The 25344-nt window shown below is 39.4% G+C and overlaps 1 protein-coding gene across 1 annotated transcript; it reads left to right on the top strand.

Annotated features, from left to right (window-relative positions):
* Positions 1-222: 222 nt before the first annotated feature.
* On the top strand, positions 223-23089 carry RTCB (RNA 2',3'-cyclic phosphate and 5'-OH ligase). The gene is made up of 12 exons (XM_012644724.1): positions 223-435; positions 3000-3078; positions 4235-4302; positions 5637-5736; positions 9834-9990; positions 11785-11941; positions 12968-13127; positions 14232-14407; positions 15150-15338; positions 16264-16374; positions 18081-18200; positions 22565-23089. The coding sequence occupies exons 1-12, from the start codon at positions 343-345 to the stop codon at positions 22670-22672; spliced, it is 1518 nt and encodes a 505-aa protein (XP_012500178.1). The 5' UTR covers positions 223-342; the 3' UTR covers positions 22673-23089.
* The last annotated feature ends 2255 nt before the right edge of the window (positions 23090-25344 follow it).

Here is a 25344-nt window from a genome sequence, read left to right as displayed (position 1 = left end):
TGAGTTGAACTTGACCCAGATTCAAGGTGTTTTCATAAGATGCTGAAAAGCACTTCCAAAACGAAGCGTAAGCTAGGCCATACTAAAAACCACTGTATTAGCTTGGCTGTAGCCTAGAGGAAATAGACGAACAGAGATCCAAAAGGCTAAACGCTAGAGGGTAGTCTAACGAAACGAGAGGAAAGCCGTTGGTGCGAAGAGTTTCGAGCCTCGGCGCTTGCCGTCGCCCATCCTGCCGCGGAGCCGGCCGCGCCTGCGCGCTAATCCCTAGAAGGCGGTGCTCCGGCGAGCCAGACAGCGCGGCAGCTGCTCTTGGAAGTTTTCGCCACTGTTGTCGCCACCATGAGTCGCAACTATAATGATGAGCTGCAGTTCTTGGAAAAGATCAGTAAAAACTGCTGGAGGATCAAGAAGGGCTTCGTGCCCAACATGCAGGTGAGGAGGCAGAGCAGGACCCGGTGGCCGGGCCTCTGCTGCTCCGGGCCGCGACGTCTCCCTCCCTGCCTGGCGGGCGTCCTCCGAGCCCTCAGCACCTCTCCTGAGCTCTGGGCCCGCCCCCGCCCCCAGTAGGATTTCCCTCATCCTCTCCTCCACCCCTCATGTTTCTGAGACCGCCCAACCTGTGCCGGCCCCGCTGCCCCGCCGGAGAGGTCCCCGAACCACGAGGGCCAACCAAGCCGGGTGTATCTGGGGAATCCAAGTAAATGCGAAATCCGTGTGTACAAAGTTTTCACGCTTAAGTCTCGTAAACGTGATGTGTTATGTTCCTGGTCCTCAGAGACTCCAGTGGTCTTTTCCAAGGTGGCACAGCCAGCCCTCGGGAGAGTTGCTGGGACTGGAACTCAGTCCTCTGAGTCATGCCGGGGTTTTTTTTTATGGTCTTTATTGACCTGTGTTCTCTGAACCAAGTTTTCAGCATTTACTACTCCATGTTGGTTTTTAATAAAACGATTTTGTTCCTTGCAACGGCCTAGAAGATTAGCAGGGCAGGGGTTGTTTTTTAATATTCACTTCGCAGAAGGACCTTGAGGATCTGGATGACACAGCTTCCTCTACCCACCTGGGAAGAAGCTCGGCCAGGACTCGATGTCCAGATCACTTCTTTTTCCTTTGACAGAAGGATACTTGGAAGCCCAAGACAGATGATTTGAAAGCCTGGGCTCACTGTATCTCTCAGGGCTTATCACCGGTTTTGCTCGTATCTTCTATTAATGTGAAGAAAGACATTTGTGAAGTTTTGGTGCATATGTTATTAAAATAATTTTTGAAATCCTTAAAGGTACCGTAAAAGAGCACCAAAGGTTTGCGATCCTGTGTTTTGGTAAAACGTTCCTGATAGCCGCTCCACTCTTTTATTCAAGATCAAAGTTTATTGAATGTCCCCTTGTCAGCAAATCACTTAGCCAGATGCTGAGGGGAGAAGAAGTCCACAGTGATAAAACTGTGCTTTGTTTCCCGTTTGGCCAGTTTCTTTGTATGGAATCTGGTACCTGAAGGAAGGAGTAGAAAATAAGAAACACCATGATGTGATTGTCTTTAGGGTGTGATAACAGACTATCATTGTCTGGCAGCTATTCTGGCTCAACTTGTTTTGCAAAAACTGCTGCTAATTCTGTCTAGGAGTAAGTCTAATTTTGCTAGGCAATTCTGGTTTAACTATTTATACAACACTTTAGTACCACTTCTTATTTAGGAATGGAGACTTGAAATCTTCTGACCTCTATGCTGAAGTTGAAGTGTGTTTCCATCCTCATGAGAGCAGTGAATTTCACACTAATAATTATGTCTCTCTAATGTCCATTTCTCCCCTAAGACCTATATGCTACACTAAAAATTTCTCTTTGTTCCCTTAAAACTCTCCCCTCCCATCTTTATGTCTTCTTTGTGTTCAGGTCCTAAACATTCTGCTGCTCCAGTGGTGTCTCTTGTCGTTAAAGAGACAGCTCAGACAGGACCTCAGTGACACCGCTCCCTTATTAGATTCTTCCGTAGCGCTATGTACTTCTTTTATAGCACTTTCCTCACTACACTCTAACTTTCCTGTCTGGGCTGCGTCCTGCACTGGAAGCTCCTCAAAAGCAAGATCTTGTCATATTCTTTTATCTCCCCTTATGTCCAGTATAGTGCCTCATACATAGTAAGTCTTCAATTAATGTTTAGTGAATTAATAAATGTGACCCCTAGAAAACTGTACTGGAAACATTTTCTCTTGACTGGTATTGTTATTCATGCAGTGGTAAAGAAGTCATCTTTTCTGATAAAATAAATTGACTTGTCCAGATAACTGACCAAGTAAATTTTAGTTCTCCATTACTGGACATCATATTTGATCTCTGATAAAAATGTTCTGCCCTTTGGTGTTACATAATTAGATCTTCCATTGCCCTTTGTGTGCCTCCTGTATTGTCAAGCTTCTTTAAAACTATATAGAACTTAGCACACAGCTGAATAACTACATGTTAAATGTTTTTTTTTTTTTTTTACTCACTATTTACCTAAGTATAGATTTAAAAACAACATAGACCACGAAAAAAGTGTAATTTGCTGTTGTCTTAAACATGGAAAAAAATACTAAGGTCCAACGACTACATTTTATATATAGAATTTGAGTTTTTGACTTGTCTGGTTTTTCAAACTCCATTGATATTTTAGAAACTTGAGAATACTGAGACCTTTGGCCTTTGTGAGAGCATAGTTGGAAGACATTTCTTTATCACATACAAAAAAATGCTTTGTCTGTTGGAGTCTTAAATCTGGCTTCGGGTTCAAGAGAATAAACAAAACAGTTTTTCAACATTGCAAAATATATTTTTAAGGTGTATTTAAAGTTGGGAGCAGCTCATAGTCTTTGATAGGAAGTTTTCTGCTTGCTTAAGGTCATGTGGAAGTGTTTGATAAGGAGTAAAGCAAAATAAATATTACATACAGTGTATTCTATCCAGTGCCTGTAGTTCCCATACATGTACTCAGATACTGTTTTTCCTTTTCTTTGGTACCAGGTTGAAGGAGTTTTCTACGTGAATGATGCTCTGGAGAAATTAATGTTTGAGGAATTAAGGAATGCCTGTCGAGGTGGTGGTAAGTATGTTAAAGTTTCAATTGTGGTAGTACAGTGGTGCCTTCCCTATGGCCTGAAAAAATGGTAACTCAAATAATTATAATTTTAAACTATTGTCAAGGAACAAGCACAACTCGAAATTTATTTGTGATCACATCCTTAGCCTGTTGGCTTGTAGAAAGGGTTTGGAGCTAGGTAGACTGGTTTGTTTCTCAGCAAACCTTGAACAATAATAGCAGGACCTACCGTTTATTTTGCACTTAGTATGTGCCAGGCATTTCACTAGGTGCTTTACATAGATTATCCCACATAATACTTAAAATAACTTCAAAGGGAAGATATTATTATCTCCATTTTACAGATGTGTAAGTCAAAGCTCAGTGAAATTAAATCATTTTAATTTGCCCAAGGTCATACAGCTTCTTCTTGGTGGCAGAGTCCTAATTCAGATTCAAGCGTGTCTGATTTCAAAGCCGGCATTCCTAACCAGTACACCAATTAGGCTTACTGAACCTCAGTTACCTCTTCTACAAAAGAGGACATTATACCTATCTTGCAGGGCTGCAGCAAGGTGTAGATAAAATGTACAAAGCTCTATGATAATACTTTAACAATGATGGTATATAAATCATCTAGTTTTAGCCCTTTCATTTTTGGATCAGCAAACTAAAGCCCTCCCCACCCTTCCACCAGGGTATGCTCACCTCTCTGAAATGAGACAGTTACCCAGTTACAGAGCTGGGACTGAACCCCCACAACCCCTATCTCTCAATCCAGTGTTTCCCAGTTCTTCCACATTGTGTTTCTTTGTTACTTAGAATAAAACCTGTGTTGGTTTTTTTGATAAATAATGTGGACTATTGAAAGAATACGTTTTTTGTATTGACAGTATAAAATTTGATAGTTATGTTTTACATCTCCCAGTACAACATTTGCAAGCAGCCTTCTTGTGGTATACACAGAACACTGACAGCACATCTGTGACTCTTTCCTGTATGTCTGCTTCCTTCTTGACAAAGCTCCCTTCCCATTTGCATCTCAAATATCTTTCTGTCCTTTGTTGTTTTAGTAGCCCTGACCACTACCCCTTCATGTAATGCAGTCTAGAAACATGAATGTAATTAATGCTAAACATCAGGTATGTCCCGTTTTCTAATATTCAATTTTTGTTTTCAGGTGTTGGTGGCTTCTTGCCAGCCATGAAACAGATTGGCAATGTGGCAGCCCTGCCTGGGATTGTTCATGTGAGTCAGAGTTCGGAGCTTTAATCATTTATATTTCTTCTTAATCTAAAGTCTGTTGCATAGATGAATGGACACGCTTAACTGATAGTGGTATCATTTAGACCAGCACTCACCAACCTTTTTGGCACCAGGGACCGTTTTCATGGAAGACAATTTTTCCATGGGGGGGTGGGGGGCGGCGCTGGTTTTGGGATGATTCAAGTGCATTACATTTATTGTGCACTTTATTTCTATTATTATTACATTATAATATATAATGAAATAATTATACATTCACTATAGATTGGGGACCCCTGATTTAGACAGTAACCTTTGATCATCTAGAAATAACCATGGACCTAAAGAAATAATTGAATCTGGATGGCATCTTTGTTTCTAGATGCCTTTAACTAGATTCAGTAGCCATTCAGGAATTTTTGAATAGTTTTTTTGTTTCCTTGTTTCTTTGTCATAGTAACATCATTATACCTGGATCAGTGTACCACTGTTGTAGGTTTCACCATGGCCCTATCAAGAGGATGGTTGGAGAAGGAATGGAAAGTTTAAGGGATCAGACTGACAGGAGGGAGAGAGGACAACATACCTATTCTGGAGATGATTGGAAAAGAAGGGTGGTGGCAGTAACAGTTATAGAACTGGATGGTACATGTGGGCCCCCACCGCAGTGTGACATTCATATACCACCATTAGAGGTAGATGTTAAAAATGGATCCATTCGACAGGCATTTTCTGAGGTCTTTATGCCAGTTACTATGCTGGGCTGGGGTGTAGGGATATGAAATGACATGGCTTTTGCATTTAAGAAACTTGTTTGTGTCTAGGTATCTCCATATATCTTTGCCATGTTTGACCTGCACTCTTCTGGGTCAGGGTCATTTTCTAGGTCCCAGATGTAGAAAGTCTACAATATTCATTCCATCAAATGGATTACATTTGTCTGATTACTTAAAAGTAATTATCTATATAAATTGGATATTTCCCTCTTCCTAAGCTGGCATGACCATAATTCGTCAATGTCTTAAGATCATCTTTAAAAGTAATAGTACATTAAAGTTAGTTTGTGGTCCTCCTATGTCATGTTATTCTGAGGCTTTTCTGTTTTGGATTCCCTTAGCAGTCAGACTTTATAAAAAGGTTTTTTCTTACTGTATTTAGCTTTGTAATTCGGAGTTCTTCCACCTAATTTCCACCAATAGAGAAGATTTTGTGAAAACAGAATCTTAATTTGGGGAAGGCTTCAGCCTGCAGCCTATTTAGGAATTGATGTCGGGTCCATCAGGCAACCAGAGTGCCAGGTGGAAACAGCTGTATTTCATTTTCCAATTCTCTTTCAGCGATCTATTGGACTTCCTGATGTCCATTCAGGCTATGGGTTTGCTATTGGGAATATGGCAGCCTTTGATATGAATGACCCTGAAGCAGTGGTATCCCCAGGTAAGGTCACTGTGCATGTCCACTGTTAGGTGTGTAGCTTTTCTCTGTGGACCTTAGCCTTTCTGTAACATTACACTGCTTCTCTTTGTGTACATAACTCAGTCTGATCATATTCTATCATTTTTTTTCCCTCACATTTGCTGAGAATTGATTCTGGACACTGAAAGCCTATTAAAATATCAAGCAGAGTATATATTTATTGAAAATTTGGGGGCACTCCTACGAAATGCCACACGCTGTTCAGACATTGGCTACAAAACAAACAAGCAAATTTTGTATCTTTGTGACTCAGTTACCTCATAGACAAACCAGGTCTAATAATGTTACAACACAGCATTATGATGATTGAATGAGTTAGCTGCGTAAAATACTTAGAACAGTGCTAAGCACATAGGCCATATTCAGTAAGCGTTTACTCCTACCATTGTTATTCACCTCTGAATTGTATATACCTTTTCTGCTGTGGTTATGGGTTGCTTTCACTGAAAACATTCCATACCAGAAGTAATATCTTTTGCTTTCAAAGAGTCTGAATAAAAATGAAAGTTTAAATGACATCTTGGGAGTTCTGCTTCTGGTGATGGTGGACTAGGCTGTCTCAGACCAGTCCCCTGCTGAAAATAATGAGAAAGGCTATTTAATATTTAAACATAGAAAAATAATCTGTGTGAAGGCACAGGAAAGCTGCTAAGGCAATAAGAATTTGTGAGGTCAAGATCCAGAGAAAGAGAGAAAAAGGTGTGGATATTTGAGCCCAACATTTAACACTGTTTTTCTCTTGAGGTAATAGCAAATTTCAGTCAGTAAAAATGTAGATGATTTGAGTGATCTAGTTAACAAATTTGACACCTTGACCTCTAATACACATGTGTGGTTGGGTGTGCACATGCAGTGCACCCAAAAAGTGCAAAATACACATTTTTTTCAAGTGTGCACAGAGTTTTTGCTGAAATTGACCACATGCTGAGCCATAAAGCAGGTCTTAAATTTCAAAGCATTGAAATCATATAGACCAGCAGTTTTCAAACTTTGTGCTCAGGACCACTTTGCACTCATAAAAATTATTAAGCATTGGTCTTAAAGGCTTTACCAATGTTTACCTTATTAGAAATCAAAACAAATTTTTGAAAGACAAGAATACACAAGTTTCATTTTCTGTCAGAGGAAAGATGTTGTCACATGTCATATATCCTTTGGAAAATCTCACTGTATACTCAGAGAATATGAGTAAAAAAGACAAATAATTTATCATTATTATAAAATGAATCTTACAGACCTCAAATGCGGGGAACGTGGCCAGTGTTCCCTGCAAAAAACCGGGTCCCTTTGGTAGAGTTGCAAGGGATAAGAATATAATAGAGAGAAATGGAAAATGGAAGAAATAAAAGAATACACTGAGACAAAGATATAGTTTTATAAGTTTATAAAGATTATAGGCAAAGCGGGAGCTCAGGGGGCTCGGACCTCTCTGTTGGTCTCAAAAAGCCCCGAATGAGGTCTTACATGTAACTTATAGAAAATAGTGAACAATTGTCAGGGGTAACAAATTTACGTAACAGCAGGTAGTTCCTCTCAGGTTAACAGATTTTCAAAAGGCTTTTACAGAAGGGTTCTACAGATTCTTTAACTAATTCTATTTACGTGAGCAAACGGTTACAAAGTCTTTCAAAGGTTAATTTCTAAATTCTAAGGTAAATTTATCATTTAAACAGAGGGGTTAAACAGAGATATGCAGGCTCCATGTTTATTAGGTTATTGTGAATGGAGACAGGTAGTCTAGAGTGGTTTAAACAAAAGCTTTGCTTTTGGCCCTTTGGGAAGCTGGCCTTTCTGGGAAGCTGTTTGTTCCGGAGGGCACTCCATCGTCAGCTCTCAGCCTATAGTTTTTAACAGATTCGCTTGTGCTTTACAAAGCAAATCCAATTCTTTAGGTCTGAGAAACGCGGCGCCTCGTGGGATACAGCCGCTACTGCCTTTCAGAGACGCCCTTCCAGTGTAACAGCATTCGAAATGCAAACCAGCACATTCACCTATGCCTTCAGGGCAAAGCTCTGTAAAACTCCTAAGACAGATCCTGTCCCAAAACACGTTTAATACTAATTCATGGAGCAACACTCAAAGGGTCTTGTTCCCCCACTCTCACCCAGGGGTTTGTGGACTGCACTTGAAAACCACTGATATAGAGGATATTATCTGACCACACAAGGGAATTAAGTTAGAAATCAGTTAAAAAAAAAAAAAAGAAACCATATATTTGGGAATTAAACATTATGCTTTTTAATAGCTTATGAGTCAAAAAAATGGAAATTAGAAAATAATTTTAATGTTAATAAAAAATACTTATGTCTGAAAATCAAGAATATGGAGAATGTAAATTGGCATAGCCATTATAGAAAACAGTATGGTTTTTCCTCAGAAAATTAAAAGTAGAACTACATGTGATCCAGCAATCCCACTTCTGGATACGTATCCATAGGAACCGAAGTCGTCATCTTGGAGCGTTGTCTGCACCCCCATGTTCATTGCAGCATTATTCCCAACAGCCAAGATATGGAAACAACATAAATGTTTGTTGACAAGTGAATGGATAAAGAAAACGTATATATGTAATGGAATATTATTCAACCTTTAAAAGAAGGAAACCAGAAAAAAGAAAAAAAAGAAAAAAAAAAAAGGAAACCAATTTTAAAAATCAGAGGGGAAAATGTGGATGAACCTAGAGTACAATATGCTGAGAAATAAGCCAGACACAGAAGGGTGACGGGCACACCTATAGCCAGGACTCAAGCACTGCAAAAACATCCATGTAACCTAAAACATTTGTACCCCCTTAATATTTTGAAATTTAAAAAAAAATACTATATGACATCACTTATATGTGGAATCTAAAAAAGCTGAATTCATAGAGACAGAGCAGAATGGTGGTTGCAGGGACAGTGGGTGGATCTCCAGGAGATGTTGGCCAAAGGATACAGAATCTCAGTTGTAAGATAAATAAGTTCTGGAAATCTAATGTACAACATGGTGACTACAGTTAATAATAATGTATACTTGAAATTTGCTAAGACAGTAGGTCTAAATAGGTTGGTAACTATGTAAATTGATCAGCCTGATTTTGGCAGTCCTTTCACAATGTATATGTACATTGTATACACCTAAATGTAAACAATTTTTATTTGCCAGTCTCTCAAAGCAGTGGAAAAAAATCATTTTAAAAATACTTATGTCTAAAAACTTGATTACTGTTAATGCCATCCTTGGATGGAAACAAAGCCTTTTTTTTTGGACAGAGTCTTGCTCTGTCACCCAGGCTAGAATGCAGTGGCATCATCATAGGTCACTGCAACCTCAAACTCCTGGGCTCAAGCAATCCTTCTGCCTCAGTCTCCAGAGTATCTGGGACTAGGGGTGCACGCCACCATTCCCAGCTAATTTTTTCTATTTTTAGTAGAAGCAGAATCTTGCTCTTGCTGAGGCTGGTCTCGAACTCCCGAGCTCAAGTGATCCTCACACCTCGGCCTCCCAGAGTGCTAGGATTACAATCATGAGCCACAGTGCCCAGCCCAGAAACATATAGCCTTAAACGTACAAAGTAGGAAAAAAGAAAGGCTGAAATATCAATGATCTAAGCATCTATCTCAAAAAGTTAGAGAAAGAACAATAAAGTAGACCCCATAAAGTAGAAAGATATAAATAATTAGAATGAATGAAATGTAAAGATACACAATAGAAAGGACCAACAAAGCCAAAAGTTGGTTATTTAAAAAGACTAATAGAATTCATCAACCCCTGATAAGAGTGGTCAAGAAAAAAAGAGAGGCACATTATTGACGTTTTGATCTCTATATTAGATGTTATTCGTTTATTACTGCCTCCCTAGCCCATAAAGTACCTTTAGTATGTATGTTACTTTAGGTTATTTTGGTATCATCATACTTTACCCTGCAGAGAACCACTTTGTTGGCTATTTTAAAACATAGTTATCTTTAAAAGAATGGATATCTTTTTAGCCCAGTATTAATGGTGAGACACTGTGAGTAACAAAGCCTGACCACCTGGTTTTGCTAATATTTGACTAACTGTTGCTTATTTTGTAGGTGGTGTCGGATTTGACATCAACTGTGGTGTCCGCTTGCTAAGAACCAATTTAGATGAAAGTGATGTCCAGCCTGTAAAGGAGCAACTTGCCCAAGCTATGTTTGACCACATTCCTGTTGGGGTGGGATCAAAAGGTGTTATCCCAATGAATGCAAAGTAAGAGCACAAGTTTCCAGTAAATCAAATGAGAGATATAATAATAACCACATGACCCTCAGCTTCATTTCCTACATAGGACACATGAGAAATAAGGGTTGGTCAGTCACTTTTCAGGAAGTAGTAAGAATTGTTTGTTTAAGCGTGAGGTCCAGCCCATTTATTAGAGATGGTAGTCGACTGATGTTCACTATTAGCAGCCTTTTACATAGAGTAATATTTGTAATAGAGTAATATTCACTGCTATTTATTGAGCACTTTCTAACTTCAAGGCACTGTGCATGATACTTCATCTAGACAGTAATCCTATTATTATCCCTAATTTACAAAAAAGAAAACAGGTTTAAAGAGATAATAAGTTTAGTAAGTGATATCAGGATTCAAACCAAATATCCTTTGACTTCAGAGGCTGTATTCCGAATCCCACTGCCTTTTGTCAATGAGCCTATTCATCCACAATCTTCCTTTTTGAATGATAGCACTGGCTATGTTCCTCAGCTAAGTAGAGAAGTAAATGTAACGCTACAGTGTACCTACCTCTCAGATGGCCACTGACTGTACTGTATCATAGCTTATGCAAAGCAGTGTATCTTCAACTTTGCAGAATACTTCAGTAGCAGAATAGTGTGCCAAGTATGTTTCTTTGACATTTGCTTTGTCTTTTTTTCTTTTTTTTTCCTTTTTCTTTTGAGATAGGGTCTCACTCTGTTGCCCTGTCTGGAGTGCAGTGGCATCATCATAGCTCACTGCAGCCTCCAACTCCTGGGCTCAAGCGATCCTCCCATCTTGGCCTCCCAAAGTGCTAGCACTACAGGTGTGAGCCACTGTGCTTGGCCTTACCTTTAAAATTTAAACGACTTTTGCATTCTAATCAAATATGTGTGCATAATTAATAGAAAAATGTTTTTAGCTATTACCTGTTATATAGCTCCCCTCCCCCCGCAAAAAAAAACTTGATGTAAAATTAAAGTACTTGGAAGATATTTGTTCTGTGATTTCACATGATCCCTGACATGCAGCCCCAATTTGAAAAGCATACATGAAACATACAAATAAATTCCAAGCATCTTTACAAATATTTTAGATAGCAATTTTGTCCTAGTAAATAATGTTTGAAATGGGCTGTCCTCTAGGGTAGTGGGAGGGAAACATTGAAAAGTGTAGCCTTTCTTTCTTGATAGTGTTTGAAAGAGAGCTAGACCTTAGATAAAGATTAAAGCTTTTTCCCTCCAAAGATTTAATGTATGGGCACCTCAGCTTCAAAATGCAGGTGCAGTAAGCTGCTCAATACTGTTATAAAAGTGGGAATAGGCCTTAAAATTTAAATTGTGTCTCCTGGGGAAATCTAGATACCTTCATTTATTATTTGACCATAAGTTTTTATAAATTATTAATGAAGGTGTATAGCTGGTCAGATTAGTCACAGAGAGTGATACCTGATTAAGGTTTTAAATTTTCTTTGGCTGCTTAATCACCACCTCATAGAATTCAAGAGAGGCAAATCTAATGTAAAAAGATTTGAAAATTACGAGGGGCCATATAAATGTCAAGTGGAACTATAATTATGTCTACTAAGCCATTGACCATTTTATATTGCAGTTATATATGTGACCACTTTCTTCAAAAAACTAGAGTTGCTGAGAGCTTAAGCTCAAACTTTGTATCTAGCGTAAGGCCTGGTACACAGGAGATAGTAAGTGTAGAGCTGTCCTCTGCCCTTTCGAGATGTGGTCATACTTAGGTTGTGATGTGCCTTTGCTGTGAAATGACTGGCACCTTTTACTATGTACCCAGAGACCTGGAGGAGGCCTTGGAGATGGGTGTGGACTGGTCCCTAAGAGAAGGCTATGCCTGGGCTGAAGACAAGGAGCACTGTGAGGAGTATGGAAGGATGCTGCAAGCTGATCCCAATAAGGTCTCTGCGAGGGCTAAAAAAAGAGGCCTTCCTCAGGTAACTCTCACTTTGGAGGGGTAACATTAATTTTTTTTTCATATTTTGTTGTTGCAGGGAAATATCTGTATCTTCCATTGAGCAAACATTCCCAGGTTTTTTTGGCAGTATATCAAAAAATGCAAATTTGTTTATGCTTCATACTTATTCTAAAAAGCTATCAGGAGCTTGCAAATTGTTCATAAAATAAGACAAGATATCATGAATTAGAAGTAGATGGGAGAAAAATGGGATATGATCATAAGGCTTATAACATATGTCAAAGATTACATATGTACATACTTTGACAATCTATGGATTTGACCAAAAGTTTTCTGGCATCTAAGATGGAAAGAGATACCTTGTTAATGCATGGTGTCATGAGATAAGAATATACTAGATGTTTTAAATTTACGGCTAATTATGATGGCTTTGCCACTAATTCACTGTGACCTTGGGCAATGCTCTTTGGCCTGTCTGGGTCTCATTTTCTCATTGAAAATTGGGATAGTTAAAACTAGGCAACCACTAAAGACTATTCCAACACTGCCATTCTCTGGTTCTCTGAATCATTTATTAGCTCCAGTTGCGGAATATATTTTTTCAATTAGAGATAATGGTCGGTGTACATGAACTTATGTGTTTCAAAAATCATTTGAACTTGGACCTTCTCTAAGAGTCAGCGTTCACCAGCATTCATCCCAAAATTTCACTCTTCTTTCATGATGTTTAAAATGTCCCGTGAGCCATTTAATGGCCTGGGTTTTTTTGGAGGGGGGGTGGTTATGAAGCCTTTTATATTGGTGTATCTTGAGCATATAATGATTGAATAAAATTCAGAAGCTAGTCTACGTTATTTTTGTTGCATAGAATATCATTTTAAATGAATGAAGCATTTCTAAGGCTTAGGAATTTTTTTGTTACATAAAACACCATTTGTATGGTTATTTTATTATTGTTAGTTTGTTTTACCTATTTGCCTTTTAAATAAATTTTTTTAAAAAACTAGAATAGGAACTATATTATCTGACATTCTTACATTTGCAGTTGGGGACCCTGGGAGCAGGCAACCACTATGCAGAAATCCAGGTTGTGGATGAGATTTTCAATGAGTATGCTGCTAAGAAAATGGGCATCGACCATAAGGGACAGGTGTGTGTGATGATCCACAGCGGAAGCAGAGGCTTGGGCCATCAAGTAGCCACAGGTATATTCTAAACTGGGTGCTAAAAATGTACATTTTATGAGAACCAAATGGGGTTTTAAGAGAGAAAGCTCTGGAATTGTACTGTATGCATTTTATCCTTGGTCTTCTAATTTGTGACCTCAAACAAATTAAATAACTTCACTGGGCTTAAACCTTCTTGTGTGAAAAAAAATGGGTATAGTAATTATTCCATATGGTATTGTCATGGAAAGTTCATGAAATAAAATATGTAAAACATTTAAGTCAGTGCCTAACATTAGTAAACACTCAGTAAATGTTAGCTCCAGTTGTCAATCTCTTTACTCTTGTGGGTTACATGATGTTTGAGCTGGGCCTTGAAGTTTGGATAATCACAAAGGACATTCGTGACAAAAAAAGTGAACAACAACAGGAGGCAGGAAAGTAATGCAGAGGTCACTTTAGATGACTTATGGGGTGTGTGAAAGGATTTATGAATATATGAAAAGATATATATAGCTGGAAATTATTATAAACTTTAAGTTTCATGTTATAGGTCAGCCTTGTATGTACATTTCATTCTGTGAGAATTTAATAATTTGTACCAACCTGACCCTTTAAACTGTTTAATCTATCAGATATATGAAGCATCGACTAGTGTTTCAGAACATTCTGCTGAGTGCTTCTCTGTACGTTGTCATGGATTTGATCTTCATGCAGAAGATCTAGCAACTTGTCTCCAGTTCTTTTGTATTAAAGCATTAAAAATTATTTTTTAAAACCGTGATGGTAATAAAATGTGTTTTACTACTTCTCATTCATTCACCTGTTGGGAAAGAAGTAACTAAGACCATATTGTTGCTATTTGTATGCACATCTCGTTCTCCTTATAAGTTCCTAGAGGGCACGTGTTGACTTGTATCCCACAAAGTGTCACCGCACTCTGACAGAGAAGATTCTTAATGAATATGAGAAGATTCTTAATAAATATATCTTGACTGAGCAAATAGATGAACTCAGAAACATATTAAAGGGAAAATTGTATGTCACTTGATTTTTTGTAGAATGAGTTTGAAAGTAGCCTACCCACCTTTCTGTAATAAATCTGAATTATTTAAGGGAAATCTAACTACTCTCTTGTTTCAGATGCACTGGTAGCTATGGAAAAGGCCATGAAGAGAGACAAGATTATAGTCAATGACCGTCAGTTGGCTTGTGCAAGAATTGCTTCCCCTGAGGGTCAGGACTACCTGAAGGGAATGGCAGCAGCTGGGAACTATGCCTGGGTCAACCGCTCTTCCATGACCTTCTTAACCCGTCAGGTACAGTTGAAGTTGCTCTTCTGTTCCAGGTTATTCATGATGAAGTTAAGTGCTTTGACACGTGGTATAGTTAAATAAAAGCCCATGTTGTTTGGTTTTGGAAATTTACATAATAAACATCCAAATATTTGGGAAGTGTCCACATTTTTGGTGTCTTATTAAACTAAACCAGCAGAGTATCAGGTGTGGGGACTGAGAGAAGAAGAGAAATCAAAATTATTTCTAGAATTTGTCTTGAGCAACAGAGAAAGTAGAAGTGCCAGGCAAGGTGGCTCATGCCTGTAATCATAGCACTGTGGGAGGCCGAGGCAGGAGGACTGCTTGAGGCCAGGAGCTCAAGACCAGCCTGAGCAAGAGTGAGGCCCTGTTTCTACAAAAAATAGAAAAATTAGCCAGGCGTGGTGGCATGTACCTGTAGTCCCGGCTACTCGGGAGGCTAAGACAGGAGGATCACTTGAGCCCAGGAATTTGAGGTTGCAGTGAGCTGTGATCGTGCCACTGCACTCCAGCCTGGGTGACAGAGTGAGACTATGTCTCTATAGAAAAAGAAAAGAAAAGAAAATTATGGAGTGGAATTTGCTATATGGTCTAAAAGGCAGTTTTTGTCCTCTACGTGAAGATTAATCATACTGCTACTTTTGAACCCTTAAATCCATTACTCCCTTCAGGTATAGACTAGCTGAAATCAGTAAGTTCTGAGGAGCTGGTTCTGGCTGCTTTTAATGGCAACTTTTTCTCTTAGGCTTTTGCCAAGGTCTTCAACACAACGCCTGATGACTTGGACCTGCACGTGATCTATGATGTTTCTCACAACATCGCCAAAGTAGAGCAGCATGTGGTGGACGGAAAGGAACGGACGCTGTTAGTGCACAGGAAGGGGTCCACCCGCGCCTTCCCTCCTCACCATCCCCTCATTGCTGTTGATTACCAAGTACGTACCCCTGCGTTTGTGGTTTTGTTTAATAAGTAGTACAGGCATGATTTAGTAGTTCTGGATGGGGGTTGCATTTAAACAGGAAAGCAGCCATTGTGAAAAGAAAATATTCTGTCACCCATGAGAACAGTGATTCCCAGTCTTCTCTGAAGCAGTGACTGACTCCTCCCCATCTCTTGTGCTTGTATCTCTCTGTGCTGTCTAAAAAGTGCTGCATGCACTCTGGGAGGCCAAGGCCAAGAGCCATACCCCGTTTCTAAAAAAAAAAAAATAGAAAAATTAGCCAGATGTGGTGGTGCACGCCTATAGTGCCAGCTACTCGGGAGGCTGAGGCAGGAGGATCGCATGAGCCCAAGAGGTTTGCAGTTGCTGTGAGCTAGGATGACACCACTGCACTCTACCTGGGGCAACAGAGTGAGACACTGTCTCAAAAAGAAAAAAAAAAGTGCTGTGTTAAGTACATTTTACTTCACTAAAGGAATTCAGGCCTTTGAATTATTGGAAGACAGGATATAGAGTAAATTGTTTTATTTCTCCTATCCTTTGGTGTGTGGCTGTGGTAGAGTTAGAAAAGCCCATAGCCTGTTCACTCCTTTATGGATTAGGAAACCGAAGCCAAGAGAGAGCAGATTCCTTGTCCAGGATAGTTGTTCTAGTAACACTTCCCTATAATTTTGGATTTTGCTTTGCTCTTAAATCTAGTCTGTCTTCTGCATATTCCCTGGTCCTCACGTTTCCACCCCCTTTCTCTTCGCTTCCGTCCAAATTATCAAAGAACCAAAGTAATGTGTTGATACAGTTGTAAGACCAATGTGTTTAGAGGTCTAGATTTATCCTACAATGCAAGAAGAAATTTAAATTTCAGACATGAAAAGCTTATGCTTTCCTAAATTTTAATTATTTGACTTGTGTACATCCTCAGCTCACTGGACAACCAGTGCTCATTGGCGGCACCATGGGAACCTGTAGTTACGTTCTTACAGGCACTGAACAGGGCATGACTGAGACCTTTGGAACAACCTGTCATGGAGCGGTAAGGAAAACAGAAAATTCCTTAGAAACACTCTCGCCAGTTTAGCTGTTGTTTTGCATTTTGACTGGTAAATGTACCTGGTTGAGCATTGACAAAGTTACAGTTTGGGTCTGTCATGTCTTCTACTTGAAATTATTCCCTATAATGTATACTGTTTAGTGAACTGACTGAGGTTACCTAGTAGTGTCTCCACCTTAGTGAAGTCATTGTAGGGCCAGGGACTGTTTCTCGTCTCTGCAAGTTTGGAAAATCCAGACTGGGAGTTGGTCACCCTAGCTCAGCCTACTGTAACTAGTTTATAAGTGGTATAAGTAACTAGTGCAGATTTACATCACTGCTTATCTCAGTGAGTCACTGGACCTGCTCCTTCCTATTTGCTTAATTTGCTCCTTCCTATTGTGTACTTGTCCACTCACGATTTGGGGGATAGGCCCTGTTTGCAAATCAGGGCCCCTGTGTAGTCTGCACACCCATTTCAGCACATTGCTTCTCATCTTCTAAGCCAGGGGTCAGGAAACTTTTTCCGTAAAGGGCCAGACAGTAAATATTTTAGGCTTTTGGGGCCATGTGGTGTTTGTGTCAGCTATTTGCTGTGCCATTTTAGGGCAAAAGCAACCTTAAGTATTACATAAATGGGCATTGCTATGTTCTATCTAATGAAACTTTATTTTAAAAAATAGTTGGTGGGTCAGATGTGGCCCACAAACTGTCGTTTGCCAGCCATTATTCTAAGCCATGAGAGTGCTTAGCCAGTGTTGGAATAGCAAAAAGAAACTTTCCAGAATACCTTCTCTTAGGACAGACCCTCACAAATATATTTTAACCCTACTTTTTTCTTTGATTGTTTCTCACTTCCAGCTCCCAACTCTTAATTTTAACCCAGTGATTCCCAACCAAGGTGAACTCCCAACTCCCACAGGGACATTGGCAGTATTGGGGGGCATTTTTGATTGTCACGGTTTTAGGGGGAGTTGCTATTGTCATCTAGTGGGGAGAGGCCAGGGATGCTGCTAAACATCCTACAGTGCACAGCCCCCACAACAAAGAATTATCCAGTCCAAAATGTCAGTAGTTCTGAGGTTAAAAAACCATCTTAAACCACAAAAGAACAGAGTTTTTGTGGTGACACACATACTGTTTACAATTAAAAATTCATATATTTATATTGAATTAGTAATTAGAAATACACAAAACTAAATCTTTAAATACAAAATGCCTTATGCAGATAGAAATTAATTTTCCAAGAGGGTATGATGAAGCTTATGGCAAAAGGTATGTAATAAGCTTGATAAAGTAGAAAAAGATCATTTTATAAACTCCTTTTTAGTCTTTAAAAAAAATTAAGGAAAAGGCATCTAACCTTTAAATGGCCATATGAGTTGTATTTAACTTACTCTCATTTTGAGCCCGGGGCCTCATGAAGCATATGTAACTCATGTCTCTTCACCTTGGGAGCTATGAGAACTATTTTTCAAGTTGCATATAACTCACACACAGAAAACAATAAAAAATAACAAATTTTTCATTAAATGAGAATCATTTTGTTTTCAAAGTTCTTACTCTGTTTTCATAGTAAAACAACCATGGCCCCAAGGAAAAATTTCTTTTCTAGTGTGGCAGTCAATGTGTTAAATAATAACTGGTGTCAGACATAAAATTTAGCTCAGAATTTATAAAGTGCTTTTCCCACACCTTTCCTGTTCTAGGGCCGTGCGTTGTCCCGAGCAAAATCTCGACGTAATTTAGATTTCCAGGATGTCTTAGACAAATTGGCAGATATGGGGATCGCAATCCGTGTCGCCTCACCCAAACTGGTTATGGAAGAGGTAAGTGAAATTTTGATAAATACTCAGCATGTTCACAATTTATGATTTATGCCAGTGCACAGAGACAGCAATTTTTGTATTACTAACAGAAATTGTTCGGGTTTTTCTTTTTTTTTCATGACCTCTGTTTCTGTTTATCTTCCTTGGTTTATCTTATTTTGGTATTTTTTTTTTTTTGAGACAGAGTCTCACTCTGCTGCCCTGGCTAGAGTGAGTGCCATGGCGTCAGCCTAGCTCACAGCAACCTCAAACTCCTGGGCTCAAGTGATCCTCCTGCCTCAGCCTCCCGAGTAGCTGGGACTACAGACATGCGCCACCATGCCCGGCTAATTTTTTCTATATATATTTTTTTAGCTGTCCGATTAATTTCTTTCTATTTTTTTAGTAGAGACGGGGTCTCGCTCTTGCTCAGGCTGGTTTCGAACTCCTGAGCTCAAATGATCCGCCCGCCTCGGCCTCCCAGAGTGCTAGGATTACAGGCGTGAGCCACCGCGCCCGGCCTCTTATTTTGGTTTTAATTGTCTTCTCTTTTGTTTGGAGATTAATTATAAGCCAAATTCATAAAAGTTATTTTTAGGCTGGTCTGAACATAGTGAGTTATCTCAATTGAATATTCAGTCAATCAGAGTGACTTTCTTATTCTACTCTTTTCCCCCTTCCTTACTATTGTACTTGACTGGTCTTAAGAAAAAAAAGATTTTTACTGTTCATGTATTGTCTCTTTCTATGTATTAAGCTTTAAAAATAGTTTGAGCTGCCTCATCTTAACCTTACTTTTGCACAGTTGTATATTTATGTTTCAATATGAAAGCAAATTTGAAAAAGGAAGGAGGAAATGTTTTAAAGAAAAAGTTTGATTTATAGGAGAGCAAAGATTTTCTTTAAATTGTCAAATTACCTATATATATACGTTCACATATGAAGATATTCAAGTTAGAAGCAACATAACTCATTCCTTAAAAATTTAAGAGAGAAGAGTAGAAGCCATTATCTTAAGTGAAACAAATCAGACACAGAAAGACAAGTACCACATGTTCTCACTTATAAGTGGAAGCTAAATTATGTATACCGTGGAAGTAGAGTGTGGAAGGATGGACAGTAAAGACTCGGAGGAGTGAGGAGGTGGAGGCAGGCGGATGGCGGGAGGTTGCTTGGTGGGTACGACGTGCATTGCTTCAGTGATAGATGCGCTGAAGGCCCTGACTTCACCACAGTGCGAGATATCAGTGCAGGGAAATTGCATTTGTACCCCGTGAATATATATTAGACAAATGAAAAATAAACAGGAAAAAAATTAAGAGAAAAGAAAAATAGTCATCCAGAAACTTAGTGCCCCGACACAAATATCATCTTATTTTTTAGAATACTTAACTGCCATATTTTTCCCTAAGTTCTTTTTTTAAGCTAGTTATAATTGTTGCTTACAAACATTTTTGTAGTCCTTTTTTAGATTCAGTACATTATTATAAAATTGTTTGTGTAACCTTTTAAATCATTGCTATATATCCCATCAGCTGAGTACCTTAGTTTCTGCCCATAGTGGACATTTAAGTAGCTTCCAAATTTTTGCTGCTATAAATTAAGTTGTAATGAGTATCTTCATGAAGCTTTTTCCGGATGTTTTAATAACTAGAAGGAAGTGTCAAAGTAGATTTATTGAGTCAGAGTATGAAAAAAAGCATTATTTTTCTTAGTAACTATGAATTTTCCCCCTGATCTTAAGAATAATACATGTTTAATTTAAAAGATTTAGGAAATGCAAAGAAGAAAACAGAAAACATTTAGAATTCAACCAGCCAGAGATAACAGCTGTTAACATCTGTTTTTTAATTTTGGGGGGCGGGGGGTTGTGTTTTTTTCCTCACTTTGCAACACATGATTTTTTTCATTCACTCATGAAACTTCTGCTATAGTTAGCTACTTTTCTGCATGGTAGAGATACTGTAGTGAACAAAACTAACTTAAATCCCTTCCTTGTGGCACCTACCCAATAGTAAAATGTGTGGTGAGTTAATGAGCATATAAGCACTATGGAGTAAACACCAAGCAGGGAAAGGGTCTAAGGGAAGGTGGGGAGGGGTGCAGTTTTAAGTAGGGTGGCCAGGGAGGACTTTAGCGAGGTGAGTGAAGACCTGGAGGGACTGAGGGAACAGGCTATGTGGGTATCTGGAAGCATGGTTTCCAGGCAGAGAGAACAGCAAGTGCAGAACCCCTGAGCTGAGATTATGCAAGAATGTTCAAGAAACAGCAAGGAGTCCGGGAGTGACAAGTGCAAGCAAGAGAGAGAGCGGGCAGCCAGGCAGCAGGGAGGCCAGAGTATGTGGGTCCTTTTTCTCTCTCTCTTACAAAAGGAATTTTGCTTTTACTGTGATTAAAATGGAAAGACATTGGAGGATTTTGAGCAGAAGAGTGACATGATCTGACTGGTGTGTTTGCATACTGATAAGAATCTAAACAGAAATTGATACAGAAAAGGGGGTAAATTATAGGAGGAGTGACTTTGAGTAGATGAGAGGAGGGGGATCTGGTGTCCAAGTTGATGGGGTTGGTCTTTGCTAGGAGCGCAGATAATTCATCCTTAATAAAAGGACAGAGGGCACAGATGCAGATAGGTGGGAAGATAAAGTAAGAGTTTATGAAAATTTTATGTTGGCTGCTTTTATTTTTTCAGTGTATTAGGAAGTAGGGTCAGCAACTGAGAGTGCGGGTGCAGGAGAAGGTATGAAACAGTCATCTAGGAGAGAGAGTAATTGGCCCAGTGAAATTTTGGATGATCGTGCGCAGTACTGAGGACCTCCATAGGCTAAATTCAGTGGTTGGGTGTTTTTTACACTGTATCTAGCTGTATAGGTGCAGGCATGAAATAGGTGCTGAGCTACCTTTATCCAGGGTCATAAGTTCAGCACAGTGAAAGAGAAGCAAGGTTATTGAGGGTGTTGCAAAGGGACTGTAGGTCCTAGATGGGTTAAAGGACTGTTGGAGATAGGAGACAAGGGGGAGCAAGCAGGAAACCTGGGCTGTGATCACCAGCCTGGAATGCTTGCGAGTGAGATCATGGAGGGGTAGTAATTTTGGTAATGATAGGCTCTGGGGTATGAGCCTGCAAGTGAAGGGCTGGGGTAAGCAGAGCCACGGTCATTGGAGGGGCAGAAATTGAGGACTGAGAAGCCACGGTACTGAAAGGATCCCCTCCCTGGATAGTGAAATCATTCAGAATTATGTAGCAGGAGAGAGTGACAGTGAGCCAGGAGCTGAAAGTCAGGTAATGCCAGGAGTGATTCAGACTCTAGCAGATAACCACAACAAGAGGTAGCAGGTAGTATAACATGGCTGTAAGAGTCAAAGCCAGGAGTACTTAGGGAGGAAGGTAGGGAACAGAAACGACTGTCAAAGCCAGAGGACACCTGTCCCACTTCTCAGGCTAATGGCATGACCTGGTTTGGGGAAGAAAACAGCTACCACTTCAGAAAGTTGGAGGCAAAGATAATATCCTCAGGGGAGATCTGTGTTTTGGTAAGAACAAGAAGGTAAAGGGAACATTCAAAGAAAAAGGGAAGGAGGAGGGGATTTTGTTCCTTCCTCTGGAAAAAGTTCCAGACGCCAGAGTGGGAAAGTTTCAGAAACTGTGAGAGACTGGGACATGGGCTAGAAGAGGGTATGTACAGAGCCTGTGGGAGTCAGTTTGGGCAGCCCTCTTGTGTTGACATGAGTAAGGGTAAACGGGGTGTGCGATGAGGTTGGTTCTAATGACAAGACAGTGAGTGTGGGTGAGATGGAAAGATGGGGGTCTTGCTAGCAACTCAGAAATAAATTGTGAGTGAGTGTAGGTACATACACATACCCATCTATATACACACATACACATACAGTTTGGGTTTATTTATATCATATGTGAATTTAATAACTTTGCCTTATTGTGACAAATACATGTTCACTCCAGAAATTTTGACAACCATAGAAATATATAAAGAAAGAAAGTTAAAACTTCAGTAACTCTACCATCCAGAGATAATTACCACTGACATATGATGGTTTGGTTGCTTTTCTTTCAGTCAGGTATTGTTGTGTATGTTTTATTTCATTACATTTACTGCTTTTTGTTGTAATGGTGCAAGTAATAAATGTTCTTTGGAGAAATTTTGAGAAATACAGAAAAAATATAAAACAAGATGAGAGTGTTTATCTCACTACCCCTTACCAATATCAAGCTACTCATTTTTTAAACTTTTGCTAATTCAACAGACCAAAAAAGCCCTCGGCATTATTTTAGTGTACATTTCTTTAATTACAAGGGAAAGACAGTGATTTTAGAAATTGCATTTCCAGTAGACTTTTACATTATAATCGTAATTCCTCCCACTCAGGCTCCTGAGTCCTATAAGAACGTGACAGATGTGGTGAACACCTGCCACGACGCTGGAATCAGCAAGAAGGCCATTAAGCTGAGACCAATCGCCGTTATCAAAGGGTAGAGCCTGAACAACAGGACTGCAGGCACCACCGACCCTCCGAAGTGGAAGCAAACTGAGGCGCTCTTCAGACATCAGACTCGAGAACTGACAGGTTCCCAAGTATGCAGCTATAACTGCTCGTGCCAAAATGGCTGGCGGGGAGGCTGCTGCTTTTAGGAGCCAGAATTTTAAAATCACTTCTGGGAGGAGGCACGTCGCCCCCATTTGGAAAGGGAGCAATATGCCTCCTTCTCCTTTGTCCCCGGATTTTTAGGAAAATCTGTTAACAGGTGGGTAGGGGTCAAGAAGTTGCCTTACTCAGTCATACAAGTCTTTAGCCATTAGAATGAACTTCTTTACACCAAGCTCTGTTTACATCCCAAGAGGTGTCATGAAGAACATTCTATTAAATAATAAGTTTTGGGGATGTTTCCCTTCCCTCGCTTTGTCAGTTTGTCCATTGAGCCACCCATCATTACCACCCCTGCTCTGAGCAAAACCATAAATACCCCTGTTCCTTGGAGAGCACCAGGGGATTGTAATCAAGATGTTAGATAAATGGATGCATTGAGGAAGGAGTGTGTGCAGAGGTGTAAGGAAAGGGCGCCCAAAAGAAAAAATAAGTTTTCACGCCCTTGCTACCTTTCTTGTGCTAAATACAAGGCAGACTTTTGACTGACCTGCAACATGGCATTGCTAGTATCCTGGCAAAATTTTTTTGAGTAATGCCTTGCACAGCAGCTGCAAAGAACCCTTACATAAATATCTTTACATTTTGTGGTTAAATTATTATAAAACCAAAGCTGTCACAGTTGTTAACAGTTGCTCTGTATTGACAGATTGACTAGTCTTGTGCCACCTAATCAGATTTCGTATTATGTACAATGACACCGCAAAGATGTTAAAGGACTATAGTTACAGGTTACTAAGGCCTTAGTTGAATCTGAACAGCCAGTAAAATAGAAAATCTAATAAAGTTGTGATATGTTGCTTACGTTTTGTGCTTAATGTTTTATAGCTTAGGAAAATTTAGTGTTTGTACTTGATTCACTCTGGGCAGTGTTGCTGTGCAGGTTCCCTTTAGAGACTCACCCAAAAAAACACTCTTTCCTAAAATATATCCCTCAGTTTATAATAAAAATCCCCATTAGAGTATCTTCTAGATCCTGCTGTTTGGAAGGCTGGAGAAAAGTAGACTTCCTCTGAAAAATGTATGAGGTAAGAAATAGCATTAACTTTTCTTTACTCTGAGTAGTCAGTAACTTAAATTTTTTTGATGGTGGAGTTTGCAAGTTTCTTAATGTGATAATTGTGGATTACTCATGCTACTCATGCCTTCAGACTGGCCCAGCCACTATCATACGCAGATGACTTAAGGATACAGATCTCTCAGTGAACACCAGCGGGCACATAAAGATGAGAAACAGGCTCCTGGCAGGATGCTGGATTCTTTAGAGATGAGGCAACATTGGTTTGCCTGTGTAGACTCACTGTAACCGGGCTTGCCTAATGACATGTCATTTCAAACTAATTCAACATAAGGTCTCCTCCCAAAACTAACTGATGTCAGTGTAGGAAGTGCTGTAGATCATCTTTAATGCATAAGTTGGGTTTTATTAGATGCATTGAGGAAGGAGTTTGTGCGGAGGTGTAAGGAAAGGGGGACGAAAAGAGAGAATAATTTTCATGCCCTTTGAGTAATTTTCAAAGGTGCCAGAGGAGCAGGTGAGGAGGGGAAAGAAGAGAAGAATGGTTTATGCAATGGAGTTTTCTGTTTTAGTAAACTTTTCTTATATGTAGCATTCTCTAGCAAACTTGGCCCTAACCACGACCATAGAAAGTAATGGTTTTCCAAACCACAGTAGAATTCACAAGAAAAAAAAGAAAGTAATGGTTAATATATTGAGTTCAAAAAGGAGGATACATTGTTTTCCTTATTCTAAAGATGTTAATTTCCCATTGAAGGGAAAAGCCACTTAAAAGTAAATCTTTAAATGAAGCTAAAGTAACCAGCTATTTTTATGAGGCCCTGAGTGAATAAAAAGAACCATACCTATGCGCATGCTTGCAGCTAGGAACACCCTTCGACGGAGCACGGTCTGGTCTTTGAGTGGTGAAGGGTGAGCCTGATTGCTGTGCACATCTTGGTCCCTTTTTAAAGTCCTCCAAAGTCAGTCAGTTTATGATTAATACTCCCAAAAGTACTGACATTTCACGTACGGATAATGGGTTTTATCATTCCTATTATCACCATATGGTTGGGAAAACTAATTCATAAAGTAGGAACAAAATGTGGACACTCACTAATTTTCTAATTTTGTGAATATTTCTTGGAACAGCAAAGAAATGACAATTTAAATATAGAATAAAATCTAACAGATCTTAAGATGCTCCCATTTTGATTTTCAGATTATATTTCGTGTAACCTCTGGAAACTTAAGCACAGGAAAACTAGACATGGGGGTTTTTTAGCTTTTCCTATTTCTATTTTGTGTGTGTGTGTAAGACTGCATTTTTTTCCTCATGTTTATTGTAAGGTTTCTCTCCTATTTGTGAAAATTCCTTGCAAACATCATCAATATTGCTGAAACATTCCCTTTTATACTCTTGTGTCTGATTCCAATGCACAACTTACATAGCACCTTATGTCCTATTGTTTTTGCATCTACTCCAGTGCCTGACTGTATGGGATT

The sequence above is a fragment of the Propithecus coquereli genome, unplaced genomic scaffold (assembly GCF_000956105.1).
Source record: "Propithecus coquereli isolate 6110/MARCELLA unplaced genomic scaffold, Pcoq_1.0 Scaffold218, whole genome shotgun sequence".
Classification (NCBI taxonomy): Eukaryota; Metazoa; Chordata; class Mammalia; order Primates; family Indriidae; genus Propithecus; species Propithecus coquereli.
This window is presented reverse-complemented; position numbering and strand designations above follow the sequence as displayed.

Bases quoted from the DNA above. Each gene is read 5' to 3' on its own strand.
- RTCB (XM_012644724.1), top strand. From the start codon at position 343: ATGAGTCGCAACTATAATGATGAGCTGCAGTTCTTGGAAAAGATCAGT. The intron at 436-2,999 runs GTGAGGAGGCAG...CTTTGGTACCAG, and splicing joins GCTTCGTGCCCAACATGCAG to GTTGAAGGAGTTTTCTACGT. The intron at 15,339-16,263 runs GTACGTACCCCT...GTACATCCTCAG, and splicing joins TCATTGCTGTTGATTACCAA to CTCACTGGACAACCAGTGCT.